The 26,291-nt window shown below is 36.3% G+C and overlaps 1 protein-coding gene across 3 annotated transcripts in view; it reads right to left on the reverse strand.

Annotated features, from left to right (window-relative positions):
• Nucleotides 1–26,291, reverse strand: part of Magi3 (membrane associated guanylate kinase, WW and PDZ domain containing 3) — a 227,632-nt gene that overhangs the window by 89,483 nt on the left and 111,858 nt on the right. For all 3 annotated transcript variants that reach the window (XM_038310990.1, XM_038310991.1, XM_038310992.1), the window contains exons 3-4: nt 5,583–5,702; nt 642–851 (exon numbers count right to left, since the gene is read on the reverse strand). In XM_038310990.1, the coding sequence (XP_038166918.1) occupies nt 642–851; nt 5,583–5,702 (330 nt within the window). The remainder of the gene's footprint in view (nt 1–641; nt 852–5,582; nt 5,703–26,291) is intronic.

Here is a 26,291-nt window from a genome sequence, read left to right on the forward strand (position 1 = left end):
TAGAGTTTACACACGAGTGTTGCAAACAGAATGCTTATAGTAAATAACACTAACAGAAGTCTTCTGTGAGCCTCTGACGTCCTGGTTCTACTCTCAGTTAAGTGTAACAATCTCCTGGAAAATTACACAAGTATTCAGGACACTCAGGGCAGATTCTTTATCCTTTACAGTTTTATTTTCATTCAGTGAGCCATATAGAAGCTAAGAAAAAGATATGAATCTTATTTGTAAATTATCTTTGAGTGGATCCTGAATTTAAATTTAAAATATTGCTACCTAACTTTTCAGATAATTTCTTATGGCACACCTCCAAAGTCTATGTTGAAAGCTGTTATTATAAAACCAATTTTGTTTTACTCCTGAAAAACAGGAATTATGCAGGTAAGATTCCCATATCCCAGCATCACAAGTATTCCAGACAGCAAGGTAATGACACATCATTAATGATAGTTACTGCCGATTTATCAAAGTTAAGAAAATTAGCTTACAAGATGATCCATAGATAATACATTGTTCCACACACAGATGTCACAGAAATTCTATCACCTGCTCTATAAATACTTCAAGAAAACTTTTACTATCTCAATTAAAGGTCAAAGCCAATCAAAAAAAAATCAGAAGTTGTAAATCTGTTTACAAACCCGTGTTTCCACTGCCATTAACAGCATCTTTGTCCTCATCTTCCTCCTCTTCAGGGAGAGAGCTGTCCATCCTTTCCATCTTGCTGACAGACGTAGTTCGTTTTCTTTGGGATTCTGTGTCAAACTCATTGTCAAAGAGGACCTGATCAACCGGATCTGGCTGGAAAGGACTAGGCTCTGCTGGAGGCTTGGGAGTGCCATAGAAATTTCCTGTGGTGTACAAAACGACAGCAGCTGAAGCACGAATGCTGACTGAGTTACACGAATATGGCTCACAATATCTGCTGTTTCTTACACTGGAGTTGTGTAAGTACCTACCACTGACTGGAAGGAGGCCAAAGCATTCCCTGAGAGAGGAAGCAATAGAAATGAGAGTATAGACTAATTTCTCATATGTCATATATAAGCTAACATATTAATACAATTTGTTGTAGCTATAAAGTTGATTATATCAATTATTTATTCATATTGGATTTAGTTTTATATGGATTCTAAATTAGGGCCAAATTTGGAAATATAAAAACATTAACTGTCTTATGCAAAAATAAAAGAATAAAATTAACTCAAATACTTATGTTCTAAAATACAAAATTAATTATTTTACTAAGAGGATGTATACAGACAAAGGCTAAGAACTATGTCATACAGAAATATAAAATGTTTGTGTAATTTGAAAAGGGGGTTCTGAACATTTTAATTATACTACCTGAGATTTTTGTTGTTGTTGTTGTTGTTTTATTTTATTTTTCGGGACAGGGTTTCTCTGTGTAGCCCTAGCTGTCCTGGAACTCTCACTGTAGACCAATGTGGCCTTGAACTCACAGAGATCCACCTGCCCCTACTTCCTGAGTGCTGGGATTAAAGGTGTGCGCCACCACAGCCTGGCTACTACCTGAACATTTTTTGAAGAGACATTATTGATCAAGTTCTATACTAGTATACTCACAAAAGCAATTTAGAGTTTTACAGAGGATCCATGATTTTTATAGTACCAGTAATTGGTCCATTAGAATGAAAACAAACAAAATAACTTTCAATTTGTTATGTAAGCAAGCATAATGGGAAAATGTTCAGCAAGTTTAGTTGTCCTGACAGTTGTTGCCCCACTCCTTTTGACTTTACATCAGTCATTATGTTAATTTTACTATATACATATATATATCTATTAAGAAGTAAAACATTTGTCTTTTATTGTCATGCTTATACAATATCACACTTTTAATCAAATTGTTCAAATTAAGATACCCATTGGCATAACATAAACTAAGAAAGTAAATTGTTATTTTCCCTAGATAGAAAAAAAATCTTGTTAGATCACATAATACTAAGACAAACCTACAATTAACATAACATAATGTGCCTTAATCTACATGTCAGAGGGAGGACACATTGTAGTGAATTCTGTTGAAGTTTGACTATAAGTGCAATTATCAATATTCAAGGGAGTCAGACTTCTCAATTCAATTACTTCTTTGTTTCCAAATCCCTATTTGAGGTGGGTTATGTCACAGAGATGGATACAAAGACTTGTATTAAAGTAGACTAGATTTTCTGACCTGTAGATAGAGATGCAACGAAAAAGCCAGTTCACTCTTTTCTGAGCAAACATTTGATACTACAAGTAGAGGTTTAATTGGGGGAGAGGGATGCACTATAATTTGAATTTTCCCCCACTTTAGCTTAGTCTACAGGCAGGACCTCATTGTGTGGCCCTGCGTGCCCTGGAATTCACTATGTATAACATTGTTTTCAGAATCACAGAGAGCAACCTGCCTGTGCCTCTGCTACGATTAAAGATATGCAGCACCATGCCCTGCTAGTTCTCTTTTTAAAGCTCAACAATGATACTATCAAGGATTTTGAATAAACCAAATTAGAAACAAAAGCACATGTTTTCTAGGGAACAATAGTATCAATAGACAAACATTTTTACTGTAAATTCTCAGTTAACTAACTACATAAAAATAAACACGTTCTTAAAAGAAAAATTAAAAAATGCAGAGTACAAACTGCTATCCAGTCACTAAACAGTTTTTGGGCATCGTAATATTTTTTTTTGTAATTTCCTTCTTTAAGAAAGGCCTTCCCAGGGCTGGGAAGATGGCTCAGCAGTTAAGAGCAGTTGCTTCTCTTGCACAAGACCCAGGTTCAATTCTTAGCAACTAGATGGTAGCTTACAATCATTCATAATTGCAGTTCTAAAAGACCCAGCACCATCTTCTGACCTCCACAGACACCCGGCATGAATGTAGTACGCATACATATACATTCAGGCATAGCAACACTCACAGATTATTTTAATCTAAAAAGTTTTATCTAATTGAAAAAGAAATGCCTTTTCATTAATAGAGTTATCAACTATTAAATATTTCAAACATGATTATCATAGATAATAGTGTCTGGATTGTATAAGTTATCCATGTCAAACACACATTTACTAATATGAATATAGGTATATACCCTCTCGGTATAAGATTTATCTTTTTAAATCAATATTTAGAAGAATTACCCCAACCCCAGACCTTTCTCTCTTTGTGACAGGGTTTCACTATATAGCCCCAGCTGGTTTAGAGCATGCTATGTAGACCAGGCTGGCTCTAACTTCCAGAGATCTATCTGCCCCTGTGCCCCTGTGCCCCGTGCCTGCTTTCCAACTACTGGGACTAGGATTAAAAAGTACACACCATCATGCTGGGATCACCTTCTTTTTGAGAATAGGATCTTATCCAAGGCTGGCCTTGAACTCCTGATCTTTCTTCTTTCATCTCCCCCAATTGCTGGGATTATAGGCATGTTCCACTATGCTGACTGTAATTACATTTAATTTTTTTCCCCTTTCTTGAAACAGGGTCTACTTCTAGAACCATAATATTTTGAAATTATCAAACAAGAACCCTTGTGTACTGCTGTTAAAAATAGATAGGTAGCTATTCAAAACTACCTCATCAGACCGAGTAAATACACTCTACAAGTAAAAAAATTTTGGTCCAGCACCAGGAGAACAAAGAAATAAAGTGTAATTCTCAAATGATGGCAAACTGTGAGAAATTACATCAATAAATGTAGGATAATAGTAACATACAAAAATTTTAAAACTACAGTAATATAATAAATATGCATATAAGACTCAATACACAGTTTATAAGAGCATATATAAACAAAACATGCATATTAAACAAATAAGAAAGGTTAAATGTAAGAGGTAAGCTATTTGAATAAAAGTGAAAACAAATTAGCCTGTCCATTCCTCTGACATGTCTATCATTTTTCTTTAAATTTCTTTTGTTTCCTTCATAGCACCTCAGTTTACACTTAATTTAATTTTTATTTAGTTAGTTTATACTTAATTTAATTTTGACTGCCATACTAAGGTACAGAACTTATTAAGGCAACAGCATTTTGATCTTGTTCATCACAGTATTCTTGGGTCTCTTACAAGACTTGGCACATAGTGCACACCTGACATGTGGTTGCTAAATACACGAAACATGAGCAAATCAATTTTAAAAGAATGAATGATTCATGGGAGATAAACCCAGAAAAAGTAGTTAGGTAAAAGTTTACAGGCGGGAAGGAAATGACTAAAAATTTTGAGTAAGAAAGAGATATGACCAGAATGATCAAAGCTAAACTTGAGGGCTGGAGAGATGGCTCAGAAGTTAAGACTGCTCTTCCAGAGGTCCTGAGTTCAATTTCCAGCAACCACATGGTGGCTCACAACCATCTGTAATGAGAGCTGGTGCCCTCTTCTGGTGATCAGACATGCAGACAGAACACTATTAATAATAAATAAATATTTTTTAAAAAGTGATCTTGAAGCAGCCCAGGACTGTAGCAATCGGAAGGATGGAAAGAACCAAGGCTAGAAACTGAGGATGGAGGGGAAATCACACTGCAATAGTGTAACTAACTCATCTAAAGTGCCTATAATAAGGCTGTGAAAAAGAAGAGCTTATGAAAGTGGCAGCAAGAAGAAATGACTAGACGTGGTAACAAGAGAAATATGTTTTCTGGACAAAAATGTGCATTATAAATGCACTTATATACATATGAAAGAGATGCATTGAAAGCAGTTTTATTGAACATCATCTAAAGACACTGAAGACAGCATCAAGTAAGAAAGGCATTGCTACTACACAGAACTTGTGAAAGAAGCAATTATAAAAGCAGAATAAAGCAATGTTGAAAAAGTATAAGGTGCTATGGGAGAATAAGCTTGCCAAGTCCAAAATGTGTTAAATAGAAAAAAAATAAGTACATAACAAGGAATAGTTTAAGAGTTGAAACGGATCTCAAGTTTGTACTTCAGGGAAACAGAGATACGAAAAGTAATTATTGGCTCTATTCTCCATTTTATACTTTCTTCTTTAAAGTACATGTAAGTTTTTCCAGGCATACAAACTTTATATTCCCACCCATGAACAGAAAGCCATCAACAAGTACTTATTGGTTAAGATGATGACAGTGAATTGCTATGAAATATGTAAACTTGCCAGTTTGGTTAATTTTTAGTTTATTGTTCACAATGAACTTTTCAAAGTGATGTAATGCTTCTCACTATTGTCAAATACCACCTAATTAGTAAATTAAGAATCTCCTAATCAAAAGAACAATTTTCTAATAAATTAAGATTTATCTTTATTTTATGTGTACAGTTGTTTTGCCTCAGGTATATCTCTGTGTGTGCAGTGCCCACAGAAGCCCAAAGAGAGCATCAGATCCCCTGCAACTGAGTTTCAGACAGTTGCTAGCTGTCATGTAGGTATTGGAAATCAAAAGCAAACCTTCTAGAGGAGCAGTCAGTGCTCTTAACCATTGATCAATATCTCTAGTCCTCCCAAATAACAGTTTTTTAAAAATCAAATTTACTGATGAAATTCCCTTTGAAATGATTCAGGCCATCTGGCTAGTTTGAGGTAGTTTTAACATTTGGAGACATACCATCATACGTTCCACTTTCTAACAAGGCTCCGCTCTCTTCCAGTGCTTTGAACTGTTCAACAGAAATGAAATTATAGTCCACCCCTGGAACTTCCCCATCCCTGGGAGCCCTTGTAGTGCCTAAGGAGAAAAGAAAAATATAATTGTAAAGTACTTTTTAAAATACAAATTATTCAGAGTACTATAAAGTTCAGTCTAAGAAGACTACATGGGAGACACAACTGGTTTAATATATTGTATCTGATAAAGATCAGAAAATAACCATGAAACTCAAACCTATAAAAAACTCTAAAGTTTAATGCTATTAAAGACTTAATATCCTGGCACACAATTTTTAAAAAAGATTTTTTTTTTTTTTTTTTTTTTTTTGGTTTTTCGAGACAGGGTTTCTCTGTAGCTTTGGAGCCTGTCCTGGAACTAGCTCTTGTAGACCAGGCTGGTCTCGAACTCACAGAGATCCGCCTGCCTCTGCCTCCCGAGTGAAAAGATTTTATTTTTAAACTTTTATATGTGTGTGTGTGTGTGTGTGTGTGTGTGTGTGTGTGTGTGTAATGTATGTATGAGTGTAGGAGCCCAGAGTTGAAAGGAGGTTGGAGCCTCTGAAGCTTGAGTTACAGGTGGTTGTGAGCTATGTCCAATGGGTCCATAAATTAAATCTAGATTCTGCAAGAGCAGTATCTGCTCTTAACCACTGAGACATCTCTCCAGCACCATTTAAAATCCCAATATTGTTACTACAAGAAGGAAAGATAAACTCACCAGGAACAGACTTCATCACCCCTTACAATTTTATCAGGGCATAAAGGACAAAGATCGCATCAATTTTTGGCATATACATTTTGAGGTGGGGAAAGATGGTGTCTCATTTTATCTCCCTGGCTTTGTAAAACAGGCTAGACCCAAACTTACCTCTTTTTATAATATCTAAAAGTGAAAAAGGCCCACAAAGATTATGATTATGAGAAAAATAATAGGTTGACAAAAATAATGGCTATGGAAACATTCTATAAAGTAATTGTGCTGAATTTTCTCCATCATTTAAAACCCATCTTTCTAAAAGAATATAGGAATTTTGTTTTAGATCCTAGAGAATACAAAAGTTATAAAACAAAGCTCTCTTTTAGTATAATACTTATTTTTATTATCAAAATTTTTGTTTCTCATATGATGAACTACATTGTTAAGATTCTTTCAATCAGCTAGGCAGTAGTGGTGCATGCCTTGAATCCCAAACTTGGGAAACAGAGGCCGGTGGATTTCTGTGAGTTCGAGGCCAGTCTGGTCTACAGAGTGAGTCACAGGACAGCTATGACTGTTACACTGAGATCAAGAGATTTTTGCTTTATATTAAGTATAAAGTTGCTAGGAAATTGAAAAGTTAAAAATTATAACAGAATTTCCTATGAAATATGGGAGAATCCATGGATACAATAACTGTACTTTTTTCCATTAAGATGAAGAGCTTTTCCCTTCAGTCTAAATTTTAACTTACTTTTACTAATTTAATGGCAAACATACTGTGCAAGTTTAGGAGTCTATATTTCCATCTCCCATCCTCCTGGAATGTTCCTATTACCATACTCTGCAAGGAATGTCAGGCTAGACCCTGAATAACTGGAACTCTGGCCAACAAACAGCAAAAGGATCCCAGACATAAAGGCGGAGTCACCCCAGCTTCCCCAGTGCCCACTAGGCTGTCAATGGCTGTCACAGGAGTGATGACAGTTAAACCCAGGAAACTCATAAAGTCATAGCAAATAACACATGATGACCATTTTAAGCCGCTTTGTTAAGTATCAAAGATTAACAGGATATGCAAATGAATTTTACTACAAAATATAATGACTATATAAAATCCAATTCATAAGCAAGCCATATTGCAAATAATACCATAAAACAGCACCAACCCAAGGGGCAAGAAGAATTTTTGTTTTAGATTATTATTATTGTTGTTGTTATTATTATTATTGGTAGATTTAAAACAAGTATTTAAACTCTCTGGGATTCATTATCTTTCTAAGTGGTGTTGGACAAGGTGGTACTCATGGTACTTTCTACTAATAGGCATGACTTTAGTGCTAATTCTCATATCAAACTACTAACTATAAACTATAAACTTTTTCCCATAATACATCAAAATCTATTTTTTCTCCTACTCTTTGTCTTTAAAATCTCAAAAACTGCCTTTAGTTTCCTGATACTCTCTACATATTTTATGTGTACAAGTTACTTAGTACATTTTCCTTTCGACAAAGAGGTCCATTTACTCAGTTCCTACCCTCCTCCCTTCATTTTCTCTTCAGCACACTACAAGCATATCTTTGTCACCATCACTCAATAAGACAATTCCCTATGTCCAAAGCTAACCTCTACTTTAAATCAATGATCACTTCTCACTCATCATAGTACCTAAGGACATGTGATATAATGGATCACTCTCATTTTTTGTTTTAGTCTAAGGTACACAATATGCTCTTAACCATTTAAATTAATGCAGATCAATTCACGTGAATGAAAATATCTCTAGCTTCCTGTGCTGGCACATAACTTAGAACTCAGCATTTGGGCAGCAGAGGCAGGCAGATGTCTGTGAGATCAAGGTCAGATCTAAATAACAAGTAAAATGCCAGTTAGGATTACACTGTGAGACAATGTCTCAATAAGCAAACATAACCAAACAAAAACCATTTCTAAAACTATAAAAGGTACTTTGTGTACTTCAATAAGCCTTTTATTCCTTCCATCCCCAAAATAACCATCGTCTAGATACTTGTGAGGTTGACATCCTTTCTGTTTTTCTGGAAATACCAACTAAATAATGTATTTCTAAGAAACAGTGTGTTTTGCCTGGTTTGTAACTTCATTTGATAGGAATGATCCATTATCAATTCTTCTGTGTGTTCATACAAGACACTTGTTAATCAGGTTTTAAAACCTTTGCCAGTTAACTGAGTATTTCAAAGCACCTCACCACATATTTAACAAATAAATGCATTATGAGATTAAATACTCATTTTATATGCTGATTGGCTACTGCAATTTGCAGATGGTTTATCTCCATCTCAACTCAAGTTAAGGCTTGGCCCCCAATGTAATAGTGTTGAGAGGAGATGGCATAATTAAACATCAATCATACTCAGCTATGAATCCTGAGAAATACAATAATGACTGGCTTGGCAAGACATGCTCACTGGTATAATAATGGCACGGACAATATTTGATATTTGAGTCTTGTTCCACGAAAGGAAACCCATATCTGGCACCATTATCAGGCCAAGAGCCTATGGCTAGACAGCTCCCAGGCTCTAGGGGAGAAACTACAACTACTATTTCACTGAATGGAGAAAGTACTAAACTGAGTCTTTATACCCTTACATCAGGGCATCTCTCAACCTTCATCTGAAAAATTTTTATTTGTAGAAGATGGTGATAAACACAGAGATCCATAACAAGCCAAGGTACAGAAAATAAGTAATTGCAGAATGCTTAGCTTTAATTGGAACATATATACCATATCTCATACTTCTATTACCAAGGCTCAGAGAGGTCAATGCCAAAGAGGGGCAGAAAACAGTATAAAAGCCAGGGTAATAAATGAGTACAAAGAAACAGTGTCTTCTGGGAATTATAGGGCAACTACACATACAAACTTATAATGGTTACAACAGTACACACAAAATCTGGGCAAGCCCAGGCTAGACTAAATCCCAACATGAAAAAGGGAGCTGGACATGAAAGTCCGTCTCTAACTGTGGAGCTATTGTTAACTGTTAGCTTGTGAGAGAGGGAGAGACAGATTTCTCTGAGAATTGTAATCCCCTGCCAAGCTAACAGTGCTCCAACAGAAAACCACACGTTAAAGAATTTGGGAGCAGCATATATCGGGTCTTGGTGGGAAGTGGAAAAGGACACAACATTTGAGTGAACAGAGAAAGGAGATAAAAGTAAATCTGGTTAAGACGTGAGGGAGGGGGTAAATATGATCAAAACATGTTGTATAAAGCTTTCAAAGGGGGGAAAAGTAATTTAGGTCAAGAGAGATGGCTCAGTAGGTAAAAGCATTAGCCACTTGAGCCTGCAGACTTAAGTTTGATCCCCAAATTACAAGGTGGCAGGAGAGAACCACCTCCCAAAAGTCGTTCTGTGACATCCACACACATACTTAGCATACAAGCACCCCTTTTCCAATAATAATTATAATAATAATAATAATAATAATAAACAGAAATCCAGGGAATTTAGTCATGGGCTCCAAACTCATGAAGGGACTAATATAATTCCTGTAGAATTGAATTAGTTGTTATGTGCCAGGCGTGGTGTTTTCTGTCTATAATCTGGAGACAGAGGACATAGACACAACAGGATTGTGAGTCCAAGGTCAACCCAGCTACACAGTGAGACTCTATTTCAGAAAACAAAGAACAGATTAGCTACTATTAAAGTTGGTTAACATAAAAAAACGAAGTCCAACTATTCTCTCTCACACTTTCTGGAACAGTGTGCCTTTTGTGCACATACCCACTTTCCCTTCTGCTACAAAGTTCTTACCAGAGCCAAGTAAATGCTAGACTAGCATCATGCTCTTGAACTTTAAGATTAATAAGCCAAAAATCCAAAAAAGCCACCCACCCAAAATATTTTTCTTTATAAACAACCCAGTTTCAGTAACTTGTTACAGCAATAGAAAAAGAACTAAACCACTAGCCTTATGGACTTACTATTATAAAGTATCTCTTCATGTCTTCATTCTTCTCTTTTAAAAATTAATTTATAGTTCTTTATGTTCTTGATAGTATAATAAATCACCAAATCTAATCAACCAGGAGTCTGTATAATACATCACCATTTCATCTCTAAGAATGACTTAAAAAGTCTATTATAAGATGTGCCATAGTTGTAAATATTGTAGAACATAAAGTAACTGTTTTAATCCCTTTTCTAGATATGTATTACATACCCATAAAATACATTCATAGATACATTTCTACGAAATACAATTTGCTGAGAGCACTTTCTTCCGCACATGTGACCAAAAGACAGTACAGAGAAAACAGAGGCAGAGATAACCTTTCAAAAACTATTACAAAATACAAAATAGTTCTAATTAAAAATATTACTACAATTAAAAAGAAATGTTAAATTACAAATAAAAAAACTAGAATAAGAAAGATATTTTCTTTTCACAATGATGGAATAAACTGTGTGATCTATATATCTAAGACTAACTATTATGATCAGAGAACAGAGGCTCCACTGAAGTAAATAGGTGCCGTGGTTTGTACTATATTCCCCTCAGGCACAGCATTCAGCTGTGTTCATTTGTTGTAATTACTTGCTGCTATCTGATGATAAGATATTAAGCATGCTGGGAAAATAGCATAAGAATACAACCTGTTGCTATCATCTGCCCTCTTGCCGCTCATCTCTGAGATAATTTGCATTAGAGAAACAAAACAGGCAGTATCTTCTCTTAAACTTTCTTTTAAAAAAATAAACCTGATGGCTGTTTGGCCTCAAGAGGGAGGGAGTGGGGGTGTGGGTGGAGGGGAGGGGAGGGAAGGGGGAGGAGAAAAGAAAAAAAAAAGAAAAAAAAATAAACCGATTTGTTAATTTTTTTTTACTTTGGGGGGGCACTCATATGTGTGATGCACATGTATGGTGAACATGTATGGACATGAATGTACAAGTACCATACCTGTTTATAGATTCAAAGGCCAAATGAGAACATAATGTATCCTTTATCATTCTCTAGAAACAGGGTCTCTCCCTGAACTTTGCTTGAGTTTCCTTGGCTGGAAGTCAACAAAGCTCTGGTAATCATCCTTCTTCTCACTGCCATCTTTTCTGGAGTTAGATCGTCCCAAAATGCTTGCCTTATTACGTGGGTGCTGGGATCCAAACTCCAGTCCTCATGGTTGTGCAGCATGGACTGTGAGCAGATAAGCCATTTATGGCTTCTATTGATTTTCTTTTCATCTTTTAAAAAAACAGTCCTGCCGGGCAGTGATGGTGCACACCTTTAATCCCAGCACTTGGGAGGCAGAGGCAGGCGGATCTCTGTGAGTTCAAGGCCAGCCTGGTCTACAAGAGCTAGTTCCAGGACAGCTAGGACTGTAACACAGAGAAATCCTGTCTCGGGAGAAAAAAATCCTTTGATAATAGACACAAGTACACAAGTTCTGAATTTTAACTTGACAGTCTCTTTCTTTATACCTAATGCATTATACCTAGTAAAAAAAAATCCTGCCCATAGAAATAGACTTTATGCTTTTAAAAAGCACTGCAGCAAAGGTAGACTCATCTAGGTCCTTAGTAAAGGGAAACAAATTTATAGAGTGGAGAGGAAGAGAGTGTAAAAGGAAGGAACAGTATTGTTTCCTATTTATGACAATGATACCCAACAGCACTTATTTTTAAAAGTCAATTATCCCCCTTCTGATCAATCACAGCACTTTCATAAAGATGGGTAATTGCCACCAGGCTTTCTGTTATATTCTATTAGTACAATGCCATAATTATTCTATTTTCATGGTAAACTGATATATAGCATACCAAATGTATCCGTATTTTCCAGTCATAGCCTTTCTGTATAAATTCTAGAGTCAGATACCCAAAAGGAAGGCACAGCTCAAAATTCAAGAACCATAAATTTCTACTGGACTGACAAGGTGGCTCAGCAGGAAAAAGTGCCTTCAACCTGAGCTTGATCTCATGACCTACCTGGTATCATGCTGTCCTCTCACCTATACACTCTCACTCACAAGTAAATGAATAAATGTAATTTAAGAAATTTTAAAGGGAATTTCCATCAATTTATTTAGATCTTCTTATTCTTACCCTTTAGAGAAATCTTACTCTTCCTTAGGTTAATTTCTAGGTATTTTAGTCTTTTTCTTTTGAGATAAGATTTCACTGGATAACCCTGGTTTTTCTCAAACTTGGGACGATCCTAATATTTCACCCTTTAAAGTTCTAGGATTAAAGTCAAATGCCACTATGCTACTTTTGGAAGCAGGTGTTGACCATACACAAGCATTCATACAGGCACTTTACCAGTGAACTATATGCCCAATCAAATAGTTTGCAAACTTTTAGTTTCAAATTACTGATGGCATAAAATAATACAATAATAGGTTTGGTCACTTTGTTGAGATATTAATTACCTACAATGAAATACATTAATTCCAATAGTATAATATAATGATTGTATTTTAGAAACCATCAGCCCCAAGTTTTACTAGGTCCTTTTGCAGTCTCTTTTCTATGGTAGCGACTGACCTCTGACAGTACAGTTTTGCTTTTAGTAGAACCTCCTGTACATGGAATATGTTAACTTGACTATACTAATAGTTTCCATCTGGCCTGCTTAGTCTGGCATGAAGGTTAAGATTCACTCATGTTCAATATCTTCTTATGTACAACATGTCATTTATGAAAAAAAGAGATGGTTTTCATTCTTTTCCAAGCAGAATGACTGCTACTTCTTTTGTTTGTTTGTTTGATTACTCTGGCAAGAATTCTAAGTACTAAGTTGAATAGTAGAGCAGCAAGTAAACATCCCTGGCAAGTTGCCTCATATTATAGAAAAAAAACTATCTGGGCACTGGTGGCTCACGCCTGGCTGGGGAGGCAGAGGCAGGAGAATCTCTGTGAGTTGGAGGCCAGCCTGGGCTGTTACACAGAAAAATGAAAAATCCTGTCTTGAGAGAGAGAGACAGGAGAGAGACAGGAGGGGGGGGGGAAGCTACATTCTTACGCTATTTAGTATGATATTAATTGTGGGCTTTCCAGACATAGTGTGTTACATTGAGGTAGATTCCTTTCCTTATATTCCTACTCTGGTAAGTAATAGGAAATTAAATTTTGTGAAGTACCTTTTCTGTATTTAATGAGATGCTTGTTGATTCAGAGGTTAAACTATATACTGCAGACATAAATCCTACGTATTCATTACATATTACCATTTTAAGAATTAAGTTCACTAATATTTTAAGAATGTGGGGGTCAATATCTATAAAGGATTTAGGCTTCTTTCTCGAAAGCCTTTTGACTACAGCTTCAGTTTCCCCAACAGCTCAAGGTTTCTTCATATATTTTTAACTTGTTGATGACTCAGTCCTGGCAGGGTTTTGTTTCTAGCCAATTGCCTAGTGCATAGTTAGTTATTCCAGTACTGTTGTAACTCTCACATCAGCAGCCACGTCTCTACTTTCTCATTTCAGACATTAAGCTTGCTCTGTAAATCGTTAGTATTTCAAAATTTCTATTTTACTTATTTCCTCTATTATTTTTCTATTTTGTATTAATTATATCTGCTCTCATCATGACTATCCTCCCTTCTGCTGACTTTGGGTCTAGCTTCTCCCCCTTTAGTCCCTTCAAGTATGAAGTTTAGAGTTTCCTGGTGGCTGTTCTGCTTACCTTTCATTACAGCGCATATGCTTTGGTATGCTGTACCTTCATTTTTATTGGCACAGATATGGTCTCAATTCCACTACAAGTTCTCATTTCAGCTACTTGTTATTTAAGGGTCACTGTTGTAATCTCCACATATTTAGACTTCTCTGCTTTTCCTCTGTTATTAGTTTCATTTCACTGTGGTCACCAGAAGAAATGTCTCCTATATTTAAATGTTTAGATTTGTTACAGATAGTGTACCTGTCCTGAGAGCGTTTGAGCATGTGTATGCTGCTACTGCTGTGCAGAGCACTCTGTATAGCAATATTAGGTTCTTAGTTTATTGGGTTGTTAAAGTTCTGTTTGGGGCTGAGTATGGTGGTACATGCCTTTAATCCCAGCACTTGGGATATAGGCATGTACGTCTCTGTGAGCTTGAGTCCAGTCTGGTCAACATAAGAGACTTCTAGGACAATCAGAGCTACATGAAACCTTTTCTCTCCCTTTTACTTTATGAGTAGAACACCTCTGTAAAGATACCAATATCCCATGGTCTGTTTACCACTGATGGGCACCGAGATTATATCACAGTTTTCGCTACTATAACTAAAGGAGCCAAGAACTTACAAGTCCTTAAGTAGATATATTTAAATTTATATTGGATTAATGCCTAAGAGTTGAAGTGCTGGATCATGTGGTAAATATATATTTAATTTTATACAAAAATATCAAATTATTTGCCTAAGAAGATGAACCATTCTGTATTCTCACAAGCATATGAGAACCACAATTGATTTATATTAGTGTTTATATCTGGAAATTCTATCTTGGAGTTTACTAGTGAAACTTCTTAAATCCTAGAAAATAAAATCAGTAGGTAAGGAAAATGAGATAAATTACTGATGTGGGAGGGTCTTCTGTTTTAATAAAGAAACTGCCTTGGCCAGCCCTTAGGTGGGTGGAGTAGACAGAACAGGAAGAAGGAAGTGAGGTAGATGGCTCAATCAGATGCCACGCCTCTCCTAAGTGAGATAAATCGCCATGCCTCGCCTCTCTGGGGCAGACCACCATGCCTCTCCTCAGGGAGAGAAATGCGATGAAGCCAGCCACCAGGTCAGACGTGCTGAATCTTTCCCGGTAAGACACCACTTTGTGGTGTTACACAGATTATTAGAAATGGGTTAGTCAAGATGTTAGCCAAGAAGAGGCTAGAGCTAATGGGCCAGGCAGTATTTAAATGAATACAGTCTGTGTGTTGTTATTTCGCGTGTAAAGCTAGCCGTGCGGGAGCTGGGTGGCAGGATGCAGCCCACTGCTCCCGAACACTACAATTACACTGCAATTCTGTGAGAATAAAATCCTAACAATTTGATGTAGAGCTTATTGGTTTAAAAAAACTGTCAAGTGAAAGTAGGAATAGACAATACTGAAAGCCAGTATCAACTGTTCAGGCTAGCGTTTCCAGGAAATAGGACAGAAGCATGGGAAGAGCAGCATTTATAATCTTTTTTTTAACAAGCTTCCATTTTACTGGCAGCTTTTTCTACAAGTGTTTGTGAGGCCCTGTCTGCTAATAGTAGGTCTTTCTTACAAAAGCAACATCAAAATGATCATATGCATAACTACACTTCATACAAATCCTATGGATACCATTTCAAGAAATAACAGGTTTTGGAAACTAAGTCCTTAAATTGGCAGTTTCAACACAGGACTCCATTTAGTGCTATTAACCTTGCAGGGAGAGCTGAAGATTATTTATTTGGATACCACCCAAAAATATCCCATGGCACTTTCCACTATGAGTATTTGCTTTCTCAGTTCAATCCCTCATTGATACTGTAGCAGAAGAAATATAAAGAGAAGCAGTAAATATTGTGGAACACCAAATATGATATCAAAAACTAATAATTTGAAGTTAAAAATATTAGAAATTTCAAGGTAAAATCAAACTCAAAAGAAACAAACAAAATATTTTCATCATTAAAAAATTACATGATACAATCTGTAATCTAACCTAATGTTCAATGGGAAGACTTTTTTCTGTATCTGGAATATGTGTCACTTAAGATCAAAGATCACTGTACTAATTAGCTTTGTGTGTACTCAAGCTAGAGTCATCAGAGGAAGGAGCCTCAGTTGAGGACATGGCTCCATGAGATCCAGCTGTAAGGCATTTTCTCAATTAATGATTGACAGGGAAGGGCTTAGCCCATAGTAGGTGGTGACATCCCAGGGGTGGTGGTCCTGGGTACTATAAGAAGGCAGGCTGAGCAAGCCAGGAAAAGCAAGTCAGTAAGCAGTGCTCCTCCATGACCTCTCCATCAGCTCCTGTCTCCAGGTTCCTGCCCTGTTTCAGTTCCTGTCTTGACTTCCTCGGGTGATGAACAACAACTTGAAAGTTTAAACCATATACACCCTTTACTCCCCAACTTGCTTTATGGTTTTGGTGTTTGATCACAGCAATAGAATGAACATGGATGCTTAAAAGAAATCTCACACTATCTCAAAATTTAGTATAATAGAGGGTTATTTATTTAGGGGTAGACTCACAAATTACAGGCCTCTGCTCGAATGGGGAATGGCAACTGAATCCTGCAGCCGGAAGAGAGGCCGGATATGCACCTTACATCAGCATACACAGTATAAGAGGCCACGCCAAGTGGGCGGGTAACTTAAAAGGCTACTGGCTGAAGGAATTCCTGCAGCATCTAGAAACCCCTAAGTAAAACAAGCATCAAATAATAGAATGAATTCTTAGTATGTCTTATACTATCATTTTGAGAGTGAAAAGTTCATAGTTTATGTTATTATCTTCACAAATTTTGCAAAACGTTTTCCTGAACTTGTTATCCTCTTGCTTTAACCTACCAAGTGCTGGGATTACAGGTATGAGCTATCACATGTGGCTTTAAATTATTTACTTGGCACTTATATTGTACTAACTTTCCATTTAAAAACAGATAGTCTATATTAAATATTGATATTGGGTAGTGATTATTTAAAAGTTATTAAAATATTTTTAGTTAACAATAATAAAATATTAGACCAAAGCATACAACTTTCTCTCTGTAGCACAGGATTCCCCAAGCAACGCTCTAGTTCATATCACAATGTAGCTACTGTAGCTGCTATCACTGTTACACCATTTGGCTCCAAGGTACCGGATTCATCTGGCACTTTGTCACAGCCGGCCACAGGCCATACTAGGGTTAACTGCAATGCCTTGGTTTGTCATGAGCTGCATGTCTCCTACTTCTCTACTACAAAGAACTTAATACAACCAAAAACCCCTCTCAAAATTCCTTCTTGGAGCATCTGTCTCCTGGGATCATTATCTGTATCAATTCTTTGTCAGTCAGGATCCAGAAAAGAGATCACATGTAATTTAAAAAGGGGGAGGTTTAAAAAAACATTAACAGTATTTACAAAGAATTAACTGAGTTTTAAAAAGAATTCAAAAAGTAGAGCTAAAAGAAAACTCTGAAGAATTCTATCCTATACCTGAGGAAGAATTCCCACTGGTGAGCTGCTTGCAATAGAGGAACACTCCTAAAATCTCTATTTCAGACCTCATTCAAGCAGGTGTGGTCACAGTAACAGTCCACTGAGCAAAGAATCTTGCTGGATTGCTTTGAGACGGTGTTGGTTCCATAGGTTAAGGCTGGCAGGCAGAGAACTAACTGTCTGGGGTACTAATGTGATTCCCCAAAGATGCCCAGTCAATGGTGGTGGTGGGTAAAGCTTGTTTTGAAGTTAATAGAAAACCAACTAGAGCACTGGCTGGACTTCTCAGAAACCTCTTGTAGGTGCTACTGTATCTAGGAGGGAGGAGGGCCACAGAAATCACAGCAATCAGTGGTTACACAGGTAGAACGCAGGGAGCTACTATGAAGATGCTGCTGTGTAAGCTAAGAAGCCCCTCACTGGCACCACTGAAATTCCACAGAGTAGCTGACTGCTAGGGTACTGCTAAACTTGTCTACAAGACAAGAGCAAAAGGACAAAAACCAGGCTGAAACCAAGGAAACCTCCATTTTCCCAGAATCCTTCCTGTGCCCTCTAGTGACAAAGCTGAGCACTGCACTGGAGGGTGACAGCACTTTTCCAGTACCACAGGCAGGAGAGATGTAATAGATTTGGCACAAAAAGGCAATGAGCAATAAAATGGCTTGCTGAGAAAGCATAACATTAATGAAATTAAATTTTAGTATAAGAAGTTTATATTAAGATACCATTTTTTTCTCCTCTATTCAGTCATAATATTTTTTTTTCCCCGAGACAGGGTTTCTCTGTAGCTTTGGAACCTGTCCTGGAACTACCTCTTGTAAACCAGGCTGGCCTTGAACTCACAGAGATTCACCCACCTCTGCCTCCTGAGTGCTGGGATTAAAGGCCTGTGCCACCACCGCCCGGCATAGTAATAATTTTTGAATTATACACTAACGTACATTTCTGGAACAAGCCTTAATAGTTACAACATATTATCCTTTTGCATATTGTTATATATTCATTTTCTGAAATTTTAGCACATGTTTAAGATCAAAGTCCATGAAAATTTGAAGTCTACTATTGTTTTCTTTTAATAATTGTCTGTTTTTGTTCAACTGTAATAATGTTCAAATAAGAACACAATGAGTTGGGAAATGTTCCCTCCTATTTTCATTGTTTTATTAATTAATTTATCTTATGAGTGCTTTTTTTATCTATTGTATGTCTATGCACCACATCCATACCCACTTCCCACATAGGTCAAAAGAGCCACTGGATTACAAGAAATTGGAGTTCTGGACAGTTGTGAGCTGTCAGGTAGGTACTGAGACTCAAACCTGGACCTCTGAAAGGACAGCAAGTGCTCTTAGCCACTAAACACTTTTTAAGGCCCCCTCTTCTATTTTCAGAAAATATCGTATAGAATTGTTTTGGGAGAAAACAGGAACTCAGTCTCTTGAGAGACAAGGCTGTGGTTTGGATCCTTTACCTCTCTGATCTCTTCGCATTTTCCCCTATATCTGACTCTGGGCTTTAATTTTAAGACCTATTAGAACTTGTGCTACAAGTTGCAGGGTTTATTTCAGTATAAAATTGCTCAGAATGAAGCTGGGCATAGTGGTGCATATCTTTAAGAGCAGCAATGGAGGAGGGGGACAGAGGCAAGGGCAGCGGGTATTTCTGTGCATTCCAGGCCAGCCTGATCAACAAAGTGAGTTCCAGGACACCCAGGACTGCTAAACAGAGAAACGGGGTGGGAACACAAACACAACACATCAGAAATTGCTCAAAATGTCCTTCAATGCTTCAATGTTCACCTAAAAAAACAGAGGGTTCTTACTGATACCATCACTCCATCCTTATACCAATTTCTCACTCTGGAGTAAATAAAAAAAATCCATGTTGAGTTTGTTTTTCTTTCACTAATTTTTTCCTTCCTAGCTAGTATTGCTTGACCCTGCTCTTTTTCTTCCCATTCTTAAGACAAATGTCTGTGCCATTTGACAGCTTTGCAATTTACTAATAGAAATATTTAGTATTACATTTCCTTCTAAATGGTGCTCCAGCTATCCTAAAATTTTGATTCAATGTAGATAAGTTTCTGCTATGCTGCCATATATGATTTTTTTTAATTTCTCTGGTGATTTTTTTAATATACTGGTTATTGATATTACTTAATTTCCAAATATCTGGAGATTTTCTAGATTCCAAGCTGTTAATAATATCTAATTTAATTTCCATCATAATCAGGTAACACATTTTACATAATGTAAACATTCTTATGGTCATTGAGTTTCTTTCTGTGGTTCAGAACACCATATTTACAGAATTCCATGTCCATTAAAAAAGAATGTGCACTTACTGAGTTAGACAGCTTGTTCTAATAAATAGCAACTAGTCATGATAATGGAGTGCTATTCTTGTTTTCTACTTATTGATTTTTAAAAATTTTTAATTTAAAAATTACTAAAAGAGGATAGGAAATCTTAAACTATGAGGACTATTATTTCACTTCTACTTGCAGAATTTCCTTTACTATTTCTTATACTAATTCTGTTGCTGAAAAATTCTTCCACTTTTTTTCTTTGAAAAACAATTTTTAAAAGATATTTCTGTTGTACAGAGAAATATATGTTGGCACTTTTCTTTTTAGTATATTAAAGATTTCAGTTATTAGACTCTGATTTGTGCTATTCCAGCTAATATATCTGTAGCAATCCTTTGGTCCTTTCCATGCAAAGTATCTTCTTTCTCTCTATCTGCCATACATTTTCTCTTGGTTTCTGGTTTTGAGCAATGAGGATATGATATGCCTTATTGTGATTTTTATTAAATTTCTTATGCTTGGAGTCTGTGAACTTCTTAAATTTACAAGTTTAGTTTTTCATAGAATTTAGCAAGAATTCAGCAAATTTTTAAAGTGTTTTTCCTGTTTTCCCAACGGTAGCTTGTTTACGGTTCTATAGCTAAATATCAATAGAACATAGTTCTGTCTACATTTCAAAGTCCACCATAGGTTACTTATAGCTTGCCCAACCTCATTGTTTGTAACAAAGGTAAACTGACTGGCAGTTAGCCGATGATGCAGAACCCCTGACTCCTTTCAGTTTTCCGCATTCAGCTTCTTTCTTCTCTTTGTTCCAACTTGATTAGTTTATATTGCTGTGTTCACATTCATTAAACTTTACTTCTGCATTCTGGAATCTGCTTTCACATCTGTCCAGTGAGTTTCATTTTAAGTTTTATTTCATTTGCTGTTACATTTTCTCTTCACTGCATTTATTCAATGGCTTAATTTATGAACATATTTTAAAAGCTTTAAAATTCCTTGTGTGGTAATATTGTAACATGTAACATTTCTATATTTTTTCTATCATCTCACTACCTTTATTTTGAAAAGTCATCTAAATGATATTTTCCTATTGTTTTTATGTCTAGTGATTTTTATTAGATGTTAAACATGAATATTTTAATATTTGGTGTCTCTATTTGGTTGTCACATAAAAAAAATCTCCCTCTCTTCTTGGGAGATATGTTATATGCATATTCACTTGGTCCTTTGGAGACTTATTTAATTTAACTTTGATCAAGTGGAGTCTCTCTGCTAGGGCTGGTTATAATTCAAGTGTCTCCAAGCCCTGAGTAAGCACCTATAGTTTCCCTATAGTTTCCAAAGAGTCCTCCAGAAACTTTAGATTTCCTAAATCTAGATTTCTATCCTCTATGCTCAATGCATGCCATTTTTGCCCTGTTCTCTTTGATGCAATGGTGCCGAAGATGATTTTAGACAGAAAGCAGAGGAAATGATATCATAGGACTCCTCACTGCACAATCTCTTCATCACTTAGGAACCATGATCCTGTTGAGCTAGAGTTCAGCATCTCCCACAGGAGTGTCTGCCTGCTCCCTAGCCATGCATCCTCCCACACCTTTCTCTTCTAATGACCTCAGATTTTAGTCAGTAAGCCGCTCTTCTTTGTGGCTTCTGTGTAATTCTGTTATGTTTGCATAATGTTTCTTATCCTTTCTGATACAACTAGATATTTTAGACTCATTTATACTTTCATTGTCTCTAACCTGTTTTAAGAATTTTATCCGTGTATATCTGGATTCTTTTAATTAGAATGGTATTTGGATGTCAGATGTGACCATTCAGCTTGCAAAATGCTACTAATGTATCATTGTTTCCAGGTTCAGAAAGGAATTTTTAGACATTTCAATTTGTGAGTAAGATAAGAAGTCCTAATAAGCTCTGAAAGGCTACAACTACTTAGACTCTATGAACCAAAACTATTTAAATTATATCTTTTTTCTAGGACAAAATATCACACTGAGGAGAAATGCAAACCTGAGATAATAAAGTAAACTAAAAGGCAACAAAGGGGCAGCAAATAGTAAGGGAGACAGTCTTAGAAGGCATATCTCTATTTTTATTTAATGTATCTGAACAAGGGAAAGGGGAGCTCTAAAGCTATGAAATTTAAAAATGTTATCCTGGAAAAATCCATGTCAGAGTTAGAATTAGAAAAAATAAATTAGTTTTATAATCTCTCTTATAACAGGTATCTCCTAACTGCATTCAGTTTTTCTTCATCCCCTAATATTTAGCCCTTCGTGTTCTCTTGTGGTTTTGGTGGTAGATAAGTACATAAAAATATATTTGATAATGAGACTGTAAATACAATGTGAAGCTACACAGTTTCCATTCCAAATGACGATTCAAACTGTACAAAAGTTCACTGAGATGTATTGACTTTGGGTCCAATTAATTTTGGTAAATTATTTATTTGTAAGTTTTTTATAATAAAGTTTATTATTAGAAAGTATAAGAAAAGATAGTATTAGATGGTGAGGAAAGATGGAATGTAAACAAAAGGATACATGAGTCCTGACAGATGATGCAAAGCCAATTGTTTTTCTGGTTTCAACTCTGCTGTGTTTTGTCCTGTTAGCGGAGAGCCGCTGGATAAAGCTGAGATTGAGAGTGAAGGTAGAAGCCTAAGAGAAGCTCCAAGGCTATAGGACGGTCATCCTAATTGTATACAAATTATTGAAACATATCAAGTTAGGGACTGGGCAAGTGTTTGGGTGGCTAACTTAATCTGGTTGTGTGATTTTTTTTTATTTATGAGTTTGTTTCAATAAAGTGAGGTTATAAACTAAAATGCTATTCTGAGATGTTCAATAGATATGACATATCAAACCTTTTAAAGCAAGGTTTTATGCCAGGAAACAATTAAATAACAGCTTGCTATACTTAACATAGTCTAGGAAAAAAATAAGATCCCAAATTTAATATCTATCCAAATGAACATCAGTTGAAGTATAAAAGTCACAAACTGCTAGGAACTTTTCTTGGGAAACCTAGCATAAAACTAGCTTTCAACTACCATAATTACTGAAAAAAAAAAACATGGGGATTAGTGGTTAGATTAAATATGTAGTTACTCAAAAAATATGAAAAAATGATGACAAAAAGGGAAGAGTATAACTGCTTTAAAAATATAAGTGTGGGAACTCATTCAGCCGATAGCCTTTAAGATACCAGTACACTTGGGCATGGTCTCTTATACTATAAATGCAGCAGTAAAGCTTTCATGTGCTCTCTCTTGGCCACTGGATTCCGTTCCTGTTCCCCATTTGTGCAGAGGACTGTGATTCGTGAGTCTACCCCTAAATAACACTTTATTATACTTAATTCTGAGCTAGTGTGGGACTACTTTATAGCGTCCATATACACAGATTAATAGAGATGGGCCAATTTAAGATATAAGAGCTAGCTAGCAGCACGTGTAAGTGATTAGCCAAGCAGTGTTTTAATTAATACAATTTCTATGTGATTATTTCAGGTCCAGGCAACCGGGAACAAACAAGCAGCCTCCAACTACATATAAGAACAACTCAAATGTCAAAAAGCAGTATAAATGTTGTGTGATACTTTGTGCTCTGACAAAGCTTGCCTGGAGATCAGAGAGTGGTTAACTACTAGTTAATAGAAGGTGGGCAGTAGTGGCATATGTCTTTAATCCCAGCACTTGGGAGGCTCATGCCTTTAATCTCTGCACTCAGGAGGCAGAGAGAGGAAGTTTTAATGTGGGGCAAAGACAGGATCTCAGCTATTTGAATGGAGGAAGGAAATAGGTAGGAAGCAACTGGCAGCTGCTCCCAGTTCTCTGATCTTCCAGGTTTCCCCCCAATATTTGACTCCCAATTTTTTTATTGATTAAGATTAATCAGATTCATGTTTCAGGTAAACAGGCTGGTGATGTAGCTTAGTTGGTAAAAATGCTTGCCTAGTATGTATCAGCTCTGAGTTTAATATCCAGCATTACAGGAAAAGTAAAAAAGGTGTTGTAGTGATATCTCGTCTGTACTCTCACAAATAAAGCTTGCCTGAAGATGAGAGGGTGGAGCTACCCACTAGTTAACCACAGCAGACTGGAGATCTGCAAAGGGTGGGGTGAGTCCATTTAACATTCCCTATAGAAGAACCTTTCATTGATATTCTCTTAGCAGGCTGAGAATTACTATAAGTAGGTGCTGTGAAGGCAAATTTTTCTGTCTTTTTCTAGAAAGGGTATAGTAAAGAAACAATCTTTTAAGTCAATAACTATCCTTTAGGCAATAGAGAAGGCAAAGGAATTTCAGACTGTAGAGAGTCAATTGGCTGAATCACCTTATTAACAGATTTAGATCTCTTACCATTCTCCACTTTCCAGATTTCTTTTTAACAACAAATATAGGAGAATTCCAAGGACTGATCGATTCTTCAGCATGCTGAGCATTTAACTGTTCCTGTATCAGCTGTTCTAAGGCCTGCAATTTCTCTGTTGTTAAAGGCCACTGCGCAACCTATACAGGATTGTCTGTCAACCATTTTAAAGGTAGAGCTGTTGGTGACTTTGGAAGATCAGTGGCTCTTTTGCCCTATTCTTGTACAACCTGAATGGTTGATGGCTGTTCTTTATAATACCTTCTAATACTTTTCCCAGGAAAATACATTAATTTATGGTTTTTTCCTGAGATTGGAGGAATGTTAATCTGAGTATTCCATTGCTATAACAAACCAGTCCCCGTAAATTCATCGCTATGTTAGCTATCTATGGCTTTAACCTTCTGGCCCTATACATCTGACCCATCATCTCATGCTCTGTTTTACCTGAGATAAAGTTTAATTCCCTAAAAGTTGAACATTTACCTCCTGAAGAGGACAATTTGATGCCAAGATTCTGGTGCAATTATTGTGACATCTGCACCTGCATCTACAAGGCCTTCAATGACAATGTCATTTATTCATATTTTTAATTTTGATCTTTGTTCATTTATAGAAGCTTGCCAAAATATTTGCTTTATAGTTTTTCCTGAATTTTTCATTCTCTCTTCAATAGTCTTTCTATCATCCAGAGAAATATGGTTTCTTATAATAGGCATTAGGTTCTTTAATTGTTCTGAGAAGGAATTTCCTCCATGATTACAGGAAATGACTGAACCAAATTTGGCATAGGGGCCTGTGAGAGGCCTCTCAAGTCATTTCCTAATGGCAAAGGGTTACCTTGACTGTCCCTTGATGATCTACATTTATTAATCCAATGCCTGCCTTTGCCACACCAACTGCATAATCCAGAATGGAAGTGCCTTCTGTTTGACTTATGCTTAGATAAAACATTGATTCTAGGTATGCCCTATTTACAATCCATTTTTAGGTGACCTTGTTTACTATAACTGAAACACTTGACATTTCAATTTTTCTTTGAATCTCTGGAAACACCTCTCCTATCCAAGCATCATCATGGTCATGAAATTCAATATTGATTGTATCTAGGATCCATTCTTCCAAGGGAGCAGATCTTGCCTTTAATTGTGCATTAGCATTTTCAAAAGCCAGAGATTCAATATTATTTGTCTAGCTTCTGAATTTGGTGTCAATGTATTTACAGCTGATGTCAATCTTTGTACGATATTTGTGATGTTTCCTTTGGGCCCTGTATAACTTTAGTAAATGAGTCAATTTTATTTCCTGCTTCTCCAATTCTGTCCTAAACATTCAACGCTGTATGGCATAAATCCAGGGTATAGTCATCATATAGATTGCCTTTGTACATCAGCATAACCCCCATCTCCAAAGAGGTGGTCCTGGGATATTTCCAAACCTCTAGCCCTATTTTGTTCAATGGTCTTAGATTCATCTTTCCACCAGGTCCTCTTTCCATTGTAACTAAGAACCAGACTCCAAGACTGCTATAACCAAGTTTCACCAGTCTTGAGAGATAATTCTATTTATTACAAGTTGACCATGAATTTAACATTTGTTTCACAAAAGGTGAATGCATGCCTTATGAGACTATCACTTCCTTGAATCCCCTTGAATCTAACATTGGCACAGAATTCCATTTAATTCTTACACAGTCTTGAGGATATCTATAATTTGGCAGTTGTTCCTCCAAGGTGACTGAATAAACTAAAGCTGGTTGTTTGAAAACCTTAGGCTGGTCCTCTCTACTTATAAAGCAAGGCTGTAATTGGTTCTCCATTAAATTTCTCTGTCTGGTTCTGAATATCTCTATGATCTGTTTTAAAAAGTTTTTCTAAGGCTTGTATCTTGGCACTCATTTCAACCAACATTTTCAGAGATAAATCAAGAAATATCAAACCAATAAAGATTATCAAAATGATACTTAACATTATGCCAATCCTGGCTACATTGTTCATCCTTTCATTTAATTGTTCCAATTTTATACCATCTGTTGTATAATAATACAGAAACCATCTCTATCAAAATAGTATCTCCCATTTTTTAATGTGGAAAAAAACTCTCTCTCTTTT

The sequence above is a fragment of the Arvicola amphibius genome, chromosome 14 (assembly GCF_903992535.2).
Source record: "Arvicola amphibius chromosome 14, mArvAmp1.2, whole genome shotgun sequence".
NCBI classification, from domain to species: domain Eukaryota; kingdom Metazoa; phylum Chordata; class Mammalia; order Rodentia; family Cricetidae; genus Arvicola; species Arvicola amphibius.